The sequence below is a fragment of the Eleutherodactylus coqui genome, chromosome 5 (genome assembly GCF_035609145.1).
Source record: "Eleutherodactylus coqui strain aEleCoq1 chromosome 5, aEleCoq1.hap1, whole genome shotgun sequence".
Classification (NCBI taxonomy): domain Eukaryota; kingdom Metazoa; phylum Chordata; class Amphibia; order Anura; family Eleutherodactylidae; genus Eleutherodactylus; species Eleutherodactylus coqui.
In genome coordinates, this window is record NC_089841.1 from 2739075 (window position 1) to 2754007 (window position 14933).

The 14933-nt window shown below is 46.3% G+C and overlaps 1 protein-coding gene across 4 annotated transcripts in view; it reads left to right on the forward strand.

Moving 5' to 3' along the window:
- Positions 1–14933, forward strand: part of LOC136627260 (zinc finger protein 84-like) — a 159748-nt gene that overhangs the window by 114063 nt on the left and 30752 nt on the right. Inside the window, exons 1-2 of one of the 4 annotated variants that reach the window (XM_066602203.1) lie at positions 5761–5786; positions 6127–6308. The exons of 1 other annotated variant lie outside the window; for it this stretch is intronic. In XM_066602203.1, coding sequence (XP_066458300.1) covers positions 6222–6308 — 87 coding nt within the window. In that variant the 5' untranslated portion in view covers positions 5761–5786; positions 6127–6221. Of the gene's footprint in view, positions 1–5760; positions 5787–5826; positions 6309–8025; positions 8048–14933 lie in introns of those variants that run through there. 2 more of the 4 variants (XM_066602201.1, XM_066602206.1) reach the window with 2 other exon arrangements.

Below are 14933 nucleotides of genomic sequence, written 5' to 3' on the forward strand. Positions count from 1 at the left end.
AGGTAGATTCTCCTCAGTATATACACATAGAAGTGAGGTAGATTCTCCTCAGTATATACACATAGAGGTGAGGTAGATTCTCCTCAGTATATACACATAGAGGTGAGGTAGATTCTCCTCAGTATATACACATAGTGGTGAGGTAGATTCTCCTCAGTATATACACACAGAGGTGAGGTAGATTCTCCTCGGTATATACACATAGTGGTGAGGTAGATTCTCCTCAGTATATACCCATGGAGGGGAGGTAGATTCTCCTCAGTATATACACAGAGAGGTGAGGTAGATTCTCCTCAGTATATACACATAGTGGTGAGGTAGATTCTCCTCAGTATATACACATAGAAGTGAGGTAGATTCTCCTCAGTATATACACACAGAGGTGAGGTAGATTCTCCTCGGTATATACACAGAGGTGAGGTAGATTCTCCTCAGTATATACACATAGTGGTGAGGTAGATTCTCCTCAGTATATACACATAGAGGTGAGGTAGATTCTCCTCAGTATATACACATAGACATGAGGTAGATTCTCCTCAGTATATACACATAGTGGTGAGGTAGATTCTCCTCAGTATATACCCATGGAGGGGAGGTAGATTCTCCTCAGTATATACACATAGAGGGGAGGTAGATTCTCCTCAGTATATATACATAGAGGTGAGGTAGATTCTCCTCAGTATATACACATAGAGGTGAGGTAGATTCTCCTCAGTATATACACATAGAGGTGAGGTAGATTCTCTTCAGTATATACATATAGAGGTGAGGTAGATTCTCCTCAGTATATACACATAGAGGTGAGGTAGATTCTCCTCAGTATATACACATAGAGGTGAGGTAGATTCTCCTCAGTATATACACATAGAGGTGAGGTATATTCTCCTCAGTATATACACATAAAGGTGAGGTATATTCTCCTCAGTATATACACATAAAGGTGAGGTATATTCTCCTCAGTATATACACATAGAGGTGAGGTAGATTCTCCTCGGTATATACACATAGACATGAGGTAGATTCTCCTCAGTATATACACATAGTGGTGAGGTAGATTCTCCTCAGTATATACCCATGGAGGGGAGGTAGATTCTCCTCAGTATATACACATAGAGGGGAGGTAGATTCTCCTCAGTATATATACATAGAGGTGAGGTAGATTCTCCTCAGTATATACACATAATGGTGAGTTAGATTCTCCTCAGTATATACCCATGGAGGGGAGGTAGATTCTCCTCAGTATATATACATAGAGGTGAGGTAGATTCTCCTCAGTATATATACATAGAGGTGAGGTAGATTCTCCTCAGTATATACATATAGAGGGGAGGTAGATTCTCCTCAGTATATACACACAGAGGGGAGGTAGATTCTCCTCAGCATATACCCATAGAGGTGAGGTAGATTCTCCTCAGTATATACACATAGAGGGGAGGTAGATGCTCCTCAGTATATACACACAGAGGCGAGGTAGATTCTCCTCAGTATATACACATAGAGGTGAGGTAGATTCTCCTCAGTATATACACACAGAGGTGAGGTAGATTCTCCTCAGTATATACATATAGAGGTGAGGTAGATTCTCCTCAGTATATACACATAGAGGGGAGGTAGATTCTCCTCAGTATATACACACAGAGGTGAGGTGCATTCTCCTCAGTATATACACACAGAGGTGAGGTAGATTCTCCTCAGTATATACACATAGAGGTGAGGTAGATTCTCCTCAGTATATACACGTAGAGGGGAGGTAGATTCTCCTCAGTATATACACATAGAGGTGAGGTAGATTCTCCTCAGTATATACACGTAGAGGTGAGGTAGATTCTCCTCAGTATATACACGTAGAGGTGAGGTAGATTCTCCTCAGTATATACACATAGAGGTGAGGTACATTCTCCTCAGTATATACACACAGAGGTGAGGTACATTCTCCTCAGTATATACACACAGAGGTGAGGTAGATTCTCCTCAGTATATACACATAGAGGTGAGGTAGATTCTCCTCAGCATATACACGTAGAGGTGAGGTAGATTCTCCTCAGTATATACACAGAGGGGAGGTAGATTCTCCTCAGTATATACACACATAGAGGTGAGGTAGATTCTCCTCAGTATATACACATAGAGGTGAGGTAGATTCTCCTCAGTATAGACACATAGAGGGGAGGTAGATTCTCCTCAGTATATACACATAGAGGGGAGGTAGATTCTCCTCAGTATATACACATAGAGGTGAGGTAGATTCTCCTCAGTATATACACACAGAGGTGAGGTAGATTCCCCTCAGTATATACACATAGTGGTGAGGTAGATTCTCCTCAGTATATACACATAGTGGTGAGGTAGATTCTCCTCAGTATATACACATAGAGGGGAGGTAGATTCTCCTCAGTATATACACACAGAGGTGAGGTAGATTCTCCTCGGTATATACACACAGAGGTGAGGTAGATTCTCCTCAGTATATACACATAGAGGTGAGGTAGATTCTCCTCAGTATATACACATAGAGGGGAGGTAGATTCTCCTCAGTATATACACATAGAGGTGAGGTAGATTCTCCTCAGTATATACACACAGAGGTGAGGTAGATTCCCCTCAGTATATACACATAGTGGTGAGGTAGATTCTCCTCAGTATATACACATAGTGGTGAGGTAGATTCTGCTCAGTATATACACATAGAGGGGAGGTAGATTCTCCTCAGTATATACACATAGAGGGGAGGTAGATTCTCCTCGGTATATACACATAGAGGGGAGCTAGATTCTCCTCAGTATATACACACAGAGGTGAGGTAGATTCTCCTCAGTATATACACATAGAGGGAGGTAGATTCTCCTCAGTATATACACATAGAGGTGAGGCAGATTCTCCTCAGTATATACACATAGAGGGGAGCTAGATTCTCCTCAGTATATACACACAGAGGTGAGGTAGATTCTCCTCTGTATATACACATAGAGGGAGGTAGATTCTCCTCAGTATATACACATAGAGGTGAGGTAGATTCTCCTCAGTATATACAAATAGAGGTGAGGTAGATTCTCCTCAGTATATACACATAGTGGTGAGGTAGATTCTCCTCAGTATATACACATAGGGGGAGGTAGATTCTCCTCAGTATATACACATAGAGGGGAGGTAGATTCTCCTCAGTATATACACACAGAGGTGAGGTAGATTCTCCTCAGTATATACACACAGAGGGGAGGTAGATTCTCCTCAGTATATACACATAGAGGGAGGTAGATTCTCCTCAGTATATACACATAGAGGTGAGGTAGATTCTCCTCAGTATATACACATAGAGGTGAGGTAGATTCTCCTCAGTATATATACATAGTGGGGAGGTAGATTCTCCTCAGTATATACACACAGAGGTGAGGTAGATTCTCCTCAGTATATACACATAGAGGTGAGGTAGATTCTCCTCAGTATATACACATAGAGGGGAGGTAGATTCTCCTCAGTATATACACATAGTGGTGAGGTAGATTCTCCTCAGTATATACACACATAGAGGGCAGATAGATTCTGCTCAGTATATACACATAGAGGGGAGGTAGATTCTCCTCAGTATATACACATAGAGGTGAGGTAGATTCTCCTCAGTATATATACACATAGAGGTGAGGTAGATTCTCCTCAGTATATACATAGAGGTGAGGTAGATTTTCCTCAGTATATACACATAGAGGTGAGGTAGATTCTCCTCTGTATATACACATAGAGGTGAGGTGGATTCTCCTCAGTATATACACACAGAGGTGAGGTAGATTCTCCTCAGTATATGCACATAGAGGTGAGGTAGATTCTCCTCAGTATATACACATAGAGGTGAGGTAGATTCTCCTCAGTATATACACATAGTGGTGAGGTAGATTCTCCTCAGTATAAACACACAGAGGTGAGGTAGATTCTCCTCAGTATATACACATAGAGGTGAGGTAGATTCTCCTCAGTATATACACATAGAGGTGAGGTAGATTCTCCTCAGTACATACACACAGAGGGGAGGTAGATTCTCCTCAGTATATACACATAGAGGGGAGGTAGATTCTTCTCAGTATATACACATAGAGGTGAGGTAGATTCTCCTCTGTATATACACATAGAGGGGAGGTAGATTCTCCTCAGTATATACACACATAGAGGTGAGGTAGATTCTCCTCAGTACATACACGCAGAGGGGAGGTAGATTCTCCTCAGCATATACACATAGAGGGGAGGTAGATTCTCCTCAGTATATACACATAGAGGTGAGGTAGATTCTCCTCAGTATATACACATAGAGGTGGGGTAGATTCTCCTCAGTATATACACATAGAGGTGAGGCAGATTCTCCTCAGTATATACACACAGAGGTGAGGTAGATTCTCCTCAGTATATACACATAGAGGTGAGGTAGATTCTCCTCAGTATATACACAGAGGTGAGGTAGATTCTCCTCAGTATATACACAGAGGTGAGGTAGATTCTCCTCAGTATATACACAGAGGTGAGGTAGATTCTCCTCAGTATATACACAGAGGTGAGGTAGATTCTCCTCAGTATATACACAGAGAGGTGAGGTAGATTCTCCTCAGTATATACACATAGAGGAGAGGTAGATTCTTCTCAGTATATACACATAGAGGTGAGGTAGATTCTCCTCAGTATATACACATAGAGGGGAGGTAGATTCTCCTCAGTATATACACAGAGAGGTGAGGTAGATTCTCCTCAGTATATACACAGAGAGGTGAGGTAGATTCTCCACAGTATATACACACAGAGGTGAGGTAGATTCTCCTCAGTATATACACATAGAGGTGAGGTAGATTCTCCTCAGTATATATACATAGAGGGCAGGTAGATTCTCCTCAGTATATACACAGAGGTGAGGTAGATTCTCCTCAGTATATACACATAGAGGGGAGGTAGATTCTCCTCAGTATATACACACAGAGATGAGGTAGATTCTCCTCAGTATATACACATAGAGGGGAGGTAGATTCTCCTCAGTATATACACACAGAGGTGAGGTAGATTCTCCTCAGTATATACACATAGAGGTGAGGTAGATTCTCCTCAGTATATACACATAGAGGTGAGGTAGATTCTCCTCAGTATATACACATAGAGGTGAGGTAGATTCTCCTCAGTATATACACATAGAGGTGAGGTAGATTCTCCTCAGTATATACACATAGAGGTGAGGTAGATTCTCCTCAGTATATACACACAGAGGTGAGGTAGATTCTCCTCAGTATATACACATAGAGGTGAGGTAGATTCTCCTCAGTATATACACATAGAGGTGAGGTAGATTCTCCTCAGTATATACTCATAGAGGTGAGGTAGATTCTCCTCAGTATATACACATAGAGGTGAGGTAGATTCTCCTCAGTATATACACAGAGGGGAGGTAGATTCTCCTCAGTATATACACATAGAGGGGAGGTAGATTCTCCTCAGTATATACTCATAGAGGTGAGGTAGATTCTCCTTAGTATATACAGAGTTGTGAGGTTAATACTCCTTTCTCATGTATCGCACATTTCTGTACAGTTTCTCACACTTTGGATTGACGGATCGGGCTGTGACCCCGTCACTTTTCCTATTTCGGACATTCAGAATGCTCCTGCCACTTTTCACGTCAGTCAGTGAGGGCTTTTGCCTTTATATATATAGATACACACACAGCTCTGCTACATCCAGATCATGTGATCCGACTCCTCCCCCAACTGATCACATGACGGTGACATCATCACAGGTCCTGGATGGCTCTGTGGATGGAGGTAGGTGTGGAGTGTCATTAACCCCTGAGGCACCACTTGCCTTATTATTAGTAGTATGTGTTATTACAGCAGCCTTGGACTCCCAGAAGCTGCAGACTGGGCTCCCTGCTGTGGGGCATCCACTGGGCATCACTGTGACGGAGCCCGCTGGGAGTTGTTGTACGCCAGACGACTTGTAATTCTTGTTAGTCTCCCGTGGTCACATACCATATATACTGACCTCATCTCTGCGGTCGGGCAGACATCAAACATGGAGGAACCCTCATATTCCTTCATCCCGAGAGACAGAATATGAGATCAACATTTTATTATCTCCTCCGTCTTCCCTTATTATCTCCAGGAATTGGGCTTCTTCTAACTTGGGATCTTGTAGGATTCTCCATCTTCCTCCGACTACAGGATCCTGTGTCCGATCTACAGAAGAGAATCCCTCTGATGGACACGGCAGAGATGGACGGAGACAAGATGTCAGAGACGATATTACATCTCACCCTAGAGATCCTATTCCTGCTTACTGGAGAGGTGAGAGAGTCTGATGATGTCACTAGGGGGGGAGAGAGTCTAATGATGTCACTGGGGAGGTGAGAGAGTCTGATGATGTCACTGGGGAGGTGAGAGAGTCTGATGATGTCACTGGGGAGGGGAGAGAGTCTGAAGATGTCAATGGGGAGGGGAGAGAATCTGAAGATGTCAATGGGGAGGGGAGAGAGTCTGATGATGTCACTGGGGAGGGGAGAGAGTCTGACGATGTCACTGGGGAGGGGAGAGAGTCTGACGATGTCACTGGGGAGGGGAGAGAGTCTGACGATGTCACTGGGGAGGGGAGAGAGTCTGACGATGTCACTGGGGAGGGGAGAGAGTCTGACGATATCACTGGGGAGGGGAGAGAGTCTGAAGATGTCACTGGTGAGGGGAGAAAGTCTGATGATGTCACTAGGGAGCAGAGAGAGTCTGAAGGTGTCACTGGACAGGTGAGAGAGTCTGATGATGTCACTGGGCAGGGGAGAAAGTCTGATGATGTCACTGGGCAGGGGAGAAAGTCTGATGATGTCACTGGGGAGGGGAGAGAGTCTGATGATGTCACTGGGGAGGGGAGTGAGTCTGAAGATGTCACTGGGGATGGGAGAGAGTCTGAAGATGTCACTGGGGATGGGAGAGAGTCTGATGATGTCACTGGGGATGGGAGAGAGTCTGATGATGTCACTGGGGAGGGGAGAGAGTCGGACGATGTCACTGGGGAGGGGAGAGAGTCGGACGATGTCACTTGGGAGGGGAGAGAGTCGGACGATGTCACTTGGGAGGGGAGAGAGTCTGACGATGTCACTTGGGAGGGGAGAGAGTCTGACGATGTCACTTGGGAGGGGAGAGAATCTGACGATGTCACTTGGGAGGGGAGAGAGTCTGACGATGTCACTGGGGAGGGGAGAGAGTCTGATGATGTCACTGGGGAGGGGAGTGAGTCTGAAGATGTCACTGGGGATGGGAGAGAGTCTGATGATGTCACTGGGGATGGGAGAGAGTCTGATGATGTCACTGGGGATGGGAGAGAGTCTGATGATGTCACTGGGGAGGGGAGAGAGTCGGAAGATGTCACTGGGGAGGGGAGAGAGTCTGACGATGTCACTGGGGAGGGGAGAGAGTCTGACGATGTCACTTGGGAGGGGAGAGAGTCTGACGATGTCACTGGGGAGGGGAGAGAGTCTGACGATGTCACTGGGGAGGGGAGAGAGTCTGACGATGTCACTGGGGAGAGGAGAGAGTCTGACGATGTCACTGGGGAGGGGAGAGAGTCTGACGATGTCACTGGGGAGGGGAGAGAGTCTGACGATGTCACTGGGGAGGGGAGAGAGTCTGACGATGTCACTGGGGAGGGGAGAGAGTCTGACGATGTCACTGGGGAGGGGAGAGAGTCTGACGATGTCACTTGGGAGGGGAGAGAGTCTGACGATGTCACTGGGGAGGGGAGAGAGTCTGACGATGTCACTGGGGAGGGGAGAGAGTCTGACGATGTCACTGGGGAGGGGAGAGAGTCTGACGATGTCACTGGGGATGGGAGAGAGTCTGACGATGTCACTGGGGAGGGGAGAGAGTCTGACGATGTCACTGGGGAGGGGAGAGAGTCTGACGATGTCACTGGGGAGGGGAGAGAGTCTGACGATGTCACTGGGGAGGGGAGAGAGTCTGACGATGTCACTGGGGAGGGGAGAGAGTCTGACGATGTCACTGGGGAGGGGAGAGAGTCTGACGATGTCACTGGGGAGGTGAGTCTGATGATGTTCTTGGGGAAAAGAGACAGTGTATTGATGTCACTGGAGGGAAGAGAGTCTGATGATGTCACTAGAGAGGGGTGATAGTGTATTTATGTCACTTGGGAGTTGAGACAGTGTATTGATGTCACTGGGGGGGAGAGAGTCTAATGATGTTATTGGAGAGTTGAGAGAGTCTGATGATGTCACTTGGTGAAGGGAGAGAGTCTGTTGATTTCACTGGGGAGGGGAGAGAGTCTGATGATGTCACTGGGGAGGGGAGAGAGTCTGGGGATGTCACTGGGGAAGAGGGAGAGAGTCTGGGGATGTCACTGGGGAAGAGGGAGAGAGTCTGGGGATGTCACTGGGGAAGAGGGAGAGAGTCTGGGGATGTCACTGGGGAAGAGGGAGAGAGTCTGGGGATGTCACTGGGGAAGAGAGAGTCTGGGGATGTCACTGGTGAGTAGAGAGAGTCTGGGGATGTCACTAGGGAGTAGAGAGAGTCTGAGGATGTCACTGGGGAGTAGAGAGAGTCTGAGGATGTCACTGGGGAGTAGAGAGAGTTTGAGGATGTCACTGGGGAGTAGAGAGAGTCTGAGGATGTCACTGGGGAGGAGAGAGAGTCTGGGGATGTCACTGGTGAGGGGGGAGAGAGTCTGGGGATGTCACTGGTGAGGGGGGAGAGAGTCTGGGGATGTCACTGGGGAGGGGGGAGAGAGTCTGGGGATGTCACTGGGGAGGGGGGAGAGAGTCTGGGCATGTCACTGGGGAGGGGAGGGAGTCTGATGATGTCACTGGGGAGGGGAGAGAGTCTGATGTCACTGGGGAGGGGAGAGAGTCTGATGATGTCACTGGGGAGGGGAGAGAGTCTGATGATGTCACTGGGGAGGAGGACAGAGTCTGATGATGTCACACTACATTATTCGTATCTATGGGCATAACAGATTATGTCACTGGAGAGGGGAGAGAGTATGATGATATCAAGTTATATCCTTCTTATCTGTGGGGATAACAGATGATGTCACTGGAGAGGGAAGAGAGTCTGATGATGTCACTAGGGGGGGAGAGAGTCTAATGATGTCACTGGGGAGGTGAGAGAGTCTGATGATGTCACTGGGGAGGTGAGTCTGATGATGTTCTTGGGGAAAAGAGACAGTGTATTGATGTCACTGGAGGGAAGAGAGTCTGATGATGTCACTAGAGAGGGGTGATAGTGTATTTATGTCACTTGGGAGTTGAGACAGTGTATTGATGTCACTGGGGGGGAGAGAGTCTAATGATGTTATTGGAGAGTTGAGAGAGTCTGATGATGTCACTTGGTGAAGGGAGAGAGTCTGTTGATTTCACTGGGGAGGGGAGAGATTCTGATGATGTCACTGGGGAGGGGAGAGAGTCTGGGGATGTCACTGGGGAAGAGGGAGAGAGTCTGGGGATGTCACTGGGGAAGAGGGAGAGAGTCTGGGGATGTCACTGGGGAAGAGGGAGAGAGTCTGGGGATGTCACTGGGGAAGAGGGAGAGAGTCTGGGGATGTCACTGGGGAAGAGAGAGTCTGGGGATGTCACTGGTGAGTAGAGAGAGTCTGGGGATGTCACTAGGGAGTAGAGAGAGTCTGAGGATGTCACTGGGGAGTAGAGAGAGTCTGAGGATGTCACTGGGGAGTAGAGAGAGTTTGAGGATGTCACTGGGGAGTAGAGAGAGTCTGAGGATGTCACTGGGGAGGAGAGAGAGTCTGGGGATGTCACTGGTGAGGGGGGAGAGAGTCTGGGGATGTCACTGGTGAGGGGGGAGAGAGTCTGGGGATGTCACTGGGGAGGGGGGAGAGAGTCTGGGGATGTCACTGGGGAGGGGGGAGAGAGTCTGGGCATGTCACTGGGGAGGGGAGGGAGTCTGATGATGTCACTGGGGAGGGGAGAGAGTCTGATGTCACTGGGGAGGGGAGAGAGTCTGATGATGTCACTGGGGAGGGGAGAGAGTCTGATGATGTCACTGGGGAGGAGGACAGAGTCTGATGATGTCACACTACATTATTCGTATCTATGGGCATAACAGATTATGTCACTGGAGAGGGGAGAGAGTATGATGATATCAAGTTATATCCTTCTTATCTGTGGGGATAACAGATGATGTCACTGGAGAGGGAAGAGAGTCTGATGAGTTCACACTACTTCATTCTTTTTAATGGGGATAACAGATGATTTCACTGGGGAGGGGAGAGAGTCTGATGATGTCACTGGGGAGGGGAGAGAGTCTGGGGATGTCACTGGGGAAGAGGGAGAGAGTCTGGGGATGTCACTGGGGAAGAGGGAGAGAGTCTGGGGATGTCACTGGGGAAGAGGGAGAGAGTCTGGGGATGTCACTGGGGAAGAGAGAGTCTGGGGATGTCACTGGTGAGTAGAGAGAGTCTGGGGATGTCACTAGGGAGTAGAGAGAGTCTGAGGATGTCACTGGGGAGTAGAGAGAGTCTGAGGATGTCACTGGGGAGTAGAGAGAGTCTGAGGATGTCACTGGGGAGGAGAGAGAGTCTGGGGATGTCACTGGTGAGGGGGGAGAGAGTCTGGGGATGTCACTGGTGAGGGGGGAGAGAGTCTGGGGATGTCACTGGGGAGGGGGGAGAGAGTCTGGGGATGTCACTGGGGAGGGGGGAGAGAGTCTGGGCATGTCACTGGGGAGGGGAGGGAGTCTGATGATGTCACTGGGGAGGGGAGGGAGTCTGATGATGTCACTGGGGAGGGGAGAGAGTCTGATGTCACTGGGGAGGGGAGAGAGTCTGATGATGTCACTGGGGAGGGGAGAGAGTCTGATGATGTCACTGGGGAGGAGGACAGAGTCTGATGATGTCACACTACATTATTCGTATCTATGGGCATAACAGATTATGTCACTGGAGAGGGGAGAGAGTATGATGATATCAAGTTATATCATTCTTATCTGTGGGGATAACAGATGATGTCACTGGAGAGGGAAGAGAGTCTGATGATGTCAAGTTACATCATTCTTATCTGTGGGGATAGCAGATGATGTCACTAGAGAGAGAGGAGTGTCTGATGATATCACACTACATCAGTCTTATTTATGATTATAATAGATGAAGCCACTGGAGAGGGAAGAGAGTCTGATGATGTCACATTACATCATTCTTATCTATGGGAATAACAGATGATGTCACTGGAGAGGGGGGAGAGTCTGATGATATCACAGTACATCATTCTTATTTATGGTTATAACAGATGAGGTCACTGGAGAGGGAGGAGAGTCTGATGATATTAAATACATCAATCTCATCTGTGATGATAACAGATGATGTCACTGGAGTGGGGAGATAGTCTTAAGACGTCACGTTACATCATTCTTATATATGGGGATAACAGATGATGTCACTGGAGTGGGGAGATAGTCTTAAGACGTCACGTTACATCATTCTTATATATGGGGATAACAGATGATGTCACTGGAGAGGGGGGAGAGTCTGATGATATCACATTACATCATTATGGGTATATTTCAGGTGATGTCTCTGGAGAGGGCAGAAAGTCTGACAATGTCACATTACATCATTTTTATCTATGGGATAACAGATGATATCACTGGGAGGGGATAGAGTCTGATGATGTCACTGGAGAGGGCAGAAAGTCTGACAATGTCACATTACATCATTTTTATCAATGGGATAACAGATGATATCACTGGGAGGGGAGAGAGTCTGATGAGTTCACACTGCTTCATTCTTTTTAATGGGGATAACAGATGATGTCACTGGAGAGGGGAGAGTCTGATGATATCACAGTATATAATTCTTATTTATGGGTATAACAGATGATGTCACTGGAAAGGGGAGAGTCTGATGATATCACAGTATATAATTCTTATTTATGGGTATAACAGATGATGTCACTGGAGAGGGGGAGAGTCTGATGATATCACACTACATCAATCTTATCTGTGGGGATAACATGTCACTGGAGGGGGAGGGATACTGGTGATGTCACATTTCATCATTTTTATCTATGGGAATAACAGATGACGTCACTGTAGAGGTGAGAGATTCTGATTATGTCATTTTATCATGATATTGTATAGTAATGTGAGATAATATCACTAAAGGCAAGAGGGACTCCGGAAATGCATGTTGAAATACATTTGCAATAAACAGTAAGTGAACCCTTTGAAGTGCACTGGGTTTCTGTGTGGCTTACTAATAGAGTGCTGTGTCATTATTATATACAAACACAGTGTAACTAATAACATACACACAGTTGTACCATCCATGACGTTTGTTGACCACAGTAGCGTATATCTATTTAGACCGGCCTTTCATAGAGTAGTCTAAGTTTGTGCCTGCATAAGTGTGATAAATGTCTTAGGAGATGCAAGCCTTTCTGTGCACCAGATTGAAGTCTGGCGAAGCTATGACTTGGCATAGAGTTCAACTATAATTTACATCAGATCCTGGCACAAGTTATAATAGATATGACGGGCCCGTGAGGCCCTGTCCTCTTTTTGCGTATCGCTGCCTACTTTTTGGCAAGTGCCTGGGGTCATTACTTGCGAATCCTGTATGCCACTAATCTCAATGAGTATGCCCCATAGTGTAACATAAATTGTGCAGATAGAAAAAGTAAATGAAGCTTTGTGTTCTTGATTTCTGCAAGAGCTACTTGGTAAAAGAATTGAGTTTCAGTTAATGAGATGGCCGAAGCGCAAGCTTCACATGTGCTGTGCTGAAAAAAGGCATACAAAGCCTGGTTACTGACGAATTTGCTCTTCTCAGTGTTTGGTCAGTGTAAACTGAGCCTTGATGTAAGCAACTTTGGGAAGACCTCAAAAAATGTGTTCTAGAGATGCATGAAGCTGGAGAAGACGGTTACTATCTACAGATGGAGTATATTCAAGACAAGAACGTAATGGGAGATCCTGAAAGAGGGGAGAAAGAACCCAAGAGAAGCAGCAGAGAACCTACAGAAGACCCTACAGACTGCAGAGACCATGTGTCCGGATGATACAAGAGTGGAACCTTTTAGCACAAATGCACAGTTATGTTTGGGGGAAGAAGAATTCTGCACACCAAGGCCAAAGTCTCATCCAACTGTGAAGATGGTGGAGGGGACCTCATTCTTTAGGGCTATGGTGGAGGGACATCATCGTGTTCTGTAGTGGAGGGGACATCATGGTTTAGCACTGCTTTGCTCCTCAGGTTCCAGAGAGCAATAGCTGGAGGACAACTTCAACCACCTTTATTGATTACAGACACGGTACGCACGGACGCTGAACACGCTTGGGCCAAGTGGCCTTGGTCAGCAGCTATGTCAATGCAAGAATGTCTTGTGATCATCAAGAAAACAATGATTTCTAAGGTAGGTCAGTTTCTTATACCAGAATGTGAGGTCAGCCATCTATAGCCTACAGCTGAAGAGAAGTTGGGTGATGCAACAAGACAAACCCAAAGCAGACAAGTAATTAACTAAAGGATGCTTGGAAAAGAAGATGATTTTTGTATTAAGAGTCCTGCCCTTACCCCTATGGAGATGTTATGGATGACCTGAAGGGGGCTGTGCGCACAAATCAGAGTCCTGACTTTAACCTTATGATGATTTTGTAATCTGAAGAGGTGAGTGCACACAAGGCATCACAGAAATATTGATGAACTGTAACATATTTGCAGGAAGAAATGGTCCAAGATTCCTTCTTATTGTTGTGCAGATCTTATTTACTGTTGCAGAAAATGTTTAGTGCAGGCGATTACTGCTAACAGAGGGATCCACAGCTGATTACTGCTAATAGAGGCGATTACTGCTAACAGAGGGATCCACAGGTGATTACTGCTAACAGAGGGATCCACAGGTGATTACTGCTAATAGAGGGATCCACAGGTGATTACTGCTAATAGAGGGATCCACAGGTGAATACTGCTAATAGAGGGATCCACAGGTGAATACTGCTAATAGAGGGATCCACAGGTGATTACTGCTAATAGAGGGATCCACAGGTGATTACTGCTAATAGAGGGATCCACAGGTGAATACTGCTAATAGAGGGATCCACAGGTGAATACTGCTAATAGAGGGATCCACAGGCGATTACTGCTAACAGAGGGATCCACAGGTGAATACTGCTAATAGAGGGATCCACAGGCGATTACTGCTAACAGAGGGATCCACAGGTGATTACTGCTAATAGAGGGATCCACAGGTGATTACTGCTAACAGAGGGATCCACAGGTGATTACTGCTAATAGAGGGATCCACAGGCGATTACTGCTAATAGAGGGATCCACAGGTGAATACTGCTAATAGAGGGATCCACAGGTGATTACTGCTAATAGAGGGATCCACAGGTGATTACTGCTAATAGAGGGATCCACAGACGATTACTGCTAATAGAGGCGATCCACAGGTGATTACTGCTAATATAGGCGATTACTGCTAATAGAGGGATCCACAGGTGATTACTGCTAATAGAGGGATCCACAGGTGATTACTGCTAATAGAGGGATCCACAGGTGATTACTGCTAATAGAGGGATCCACAGGCGATTACTGCTAATAGAGGTGATCCACAGGTGATTACTGCTAATAGAGGGATCCACAGGTGATTACTGCTAATAGAGGCGATTACTGCTAATAGAGGGATCCACAGGTGATTACTGCTAATAGAGGGATCCACAGGTGATTACTGCTAATAGAGGGATCCACAGGTGATTACTGCTAATAGAGGGATCCACAGGCGATTACTGCTAATATAGGCGATTACTGCTAATAGAGGGATCCACAGGTGATTACTGCTAATAGAGGCGATTACTGCTAATAGAGGGATCCACAGGTGATTACTGCTAATAGAGGGATCCACAGGTGATTGCATCCAATAGGTCACTGACTTATTCTCCCTGCACTGTGGGTGATAATGT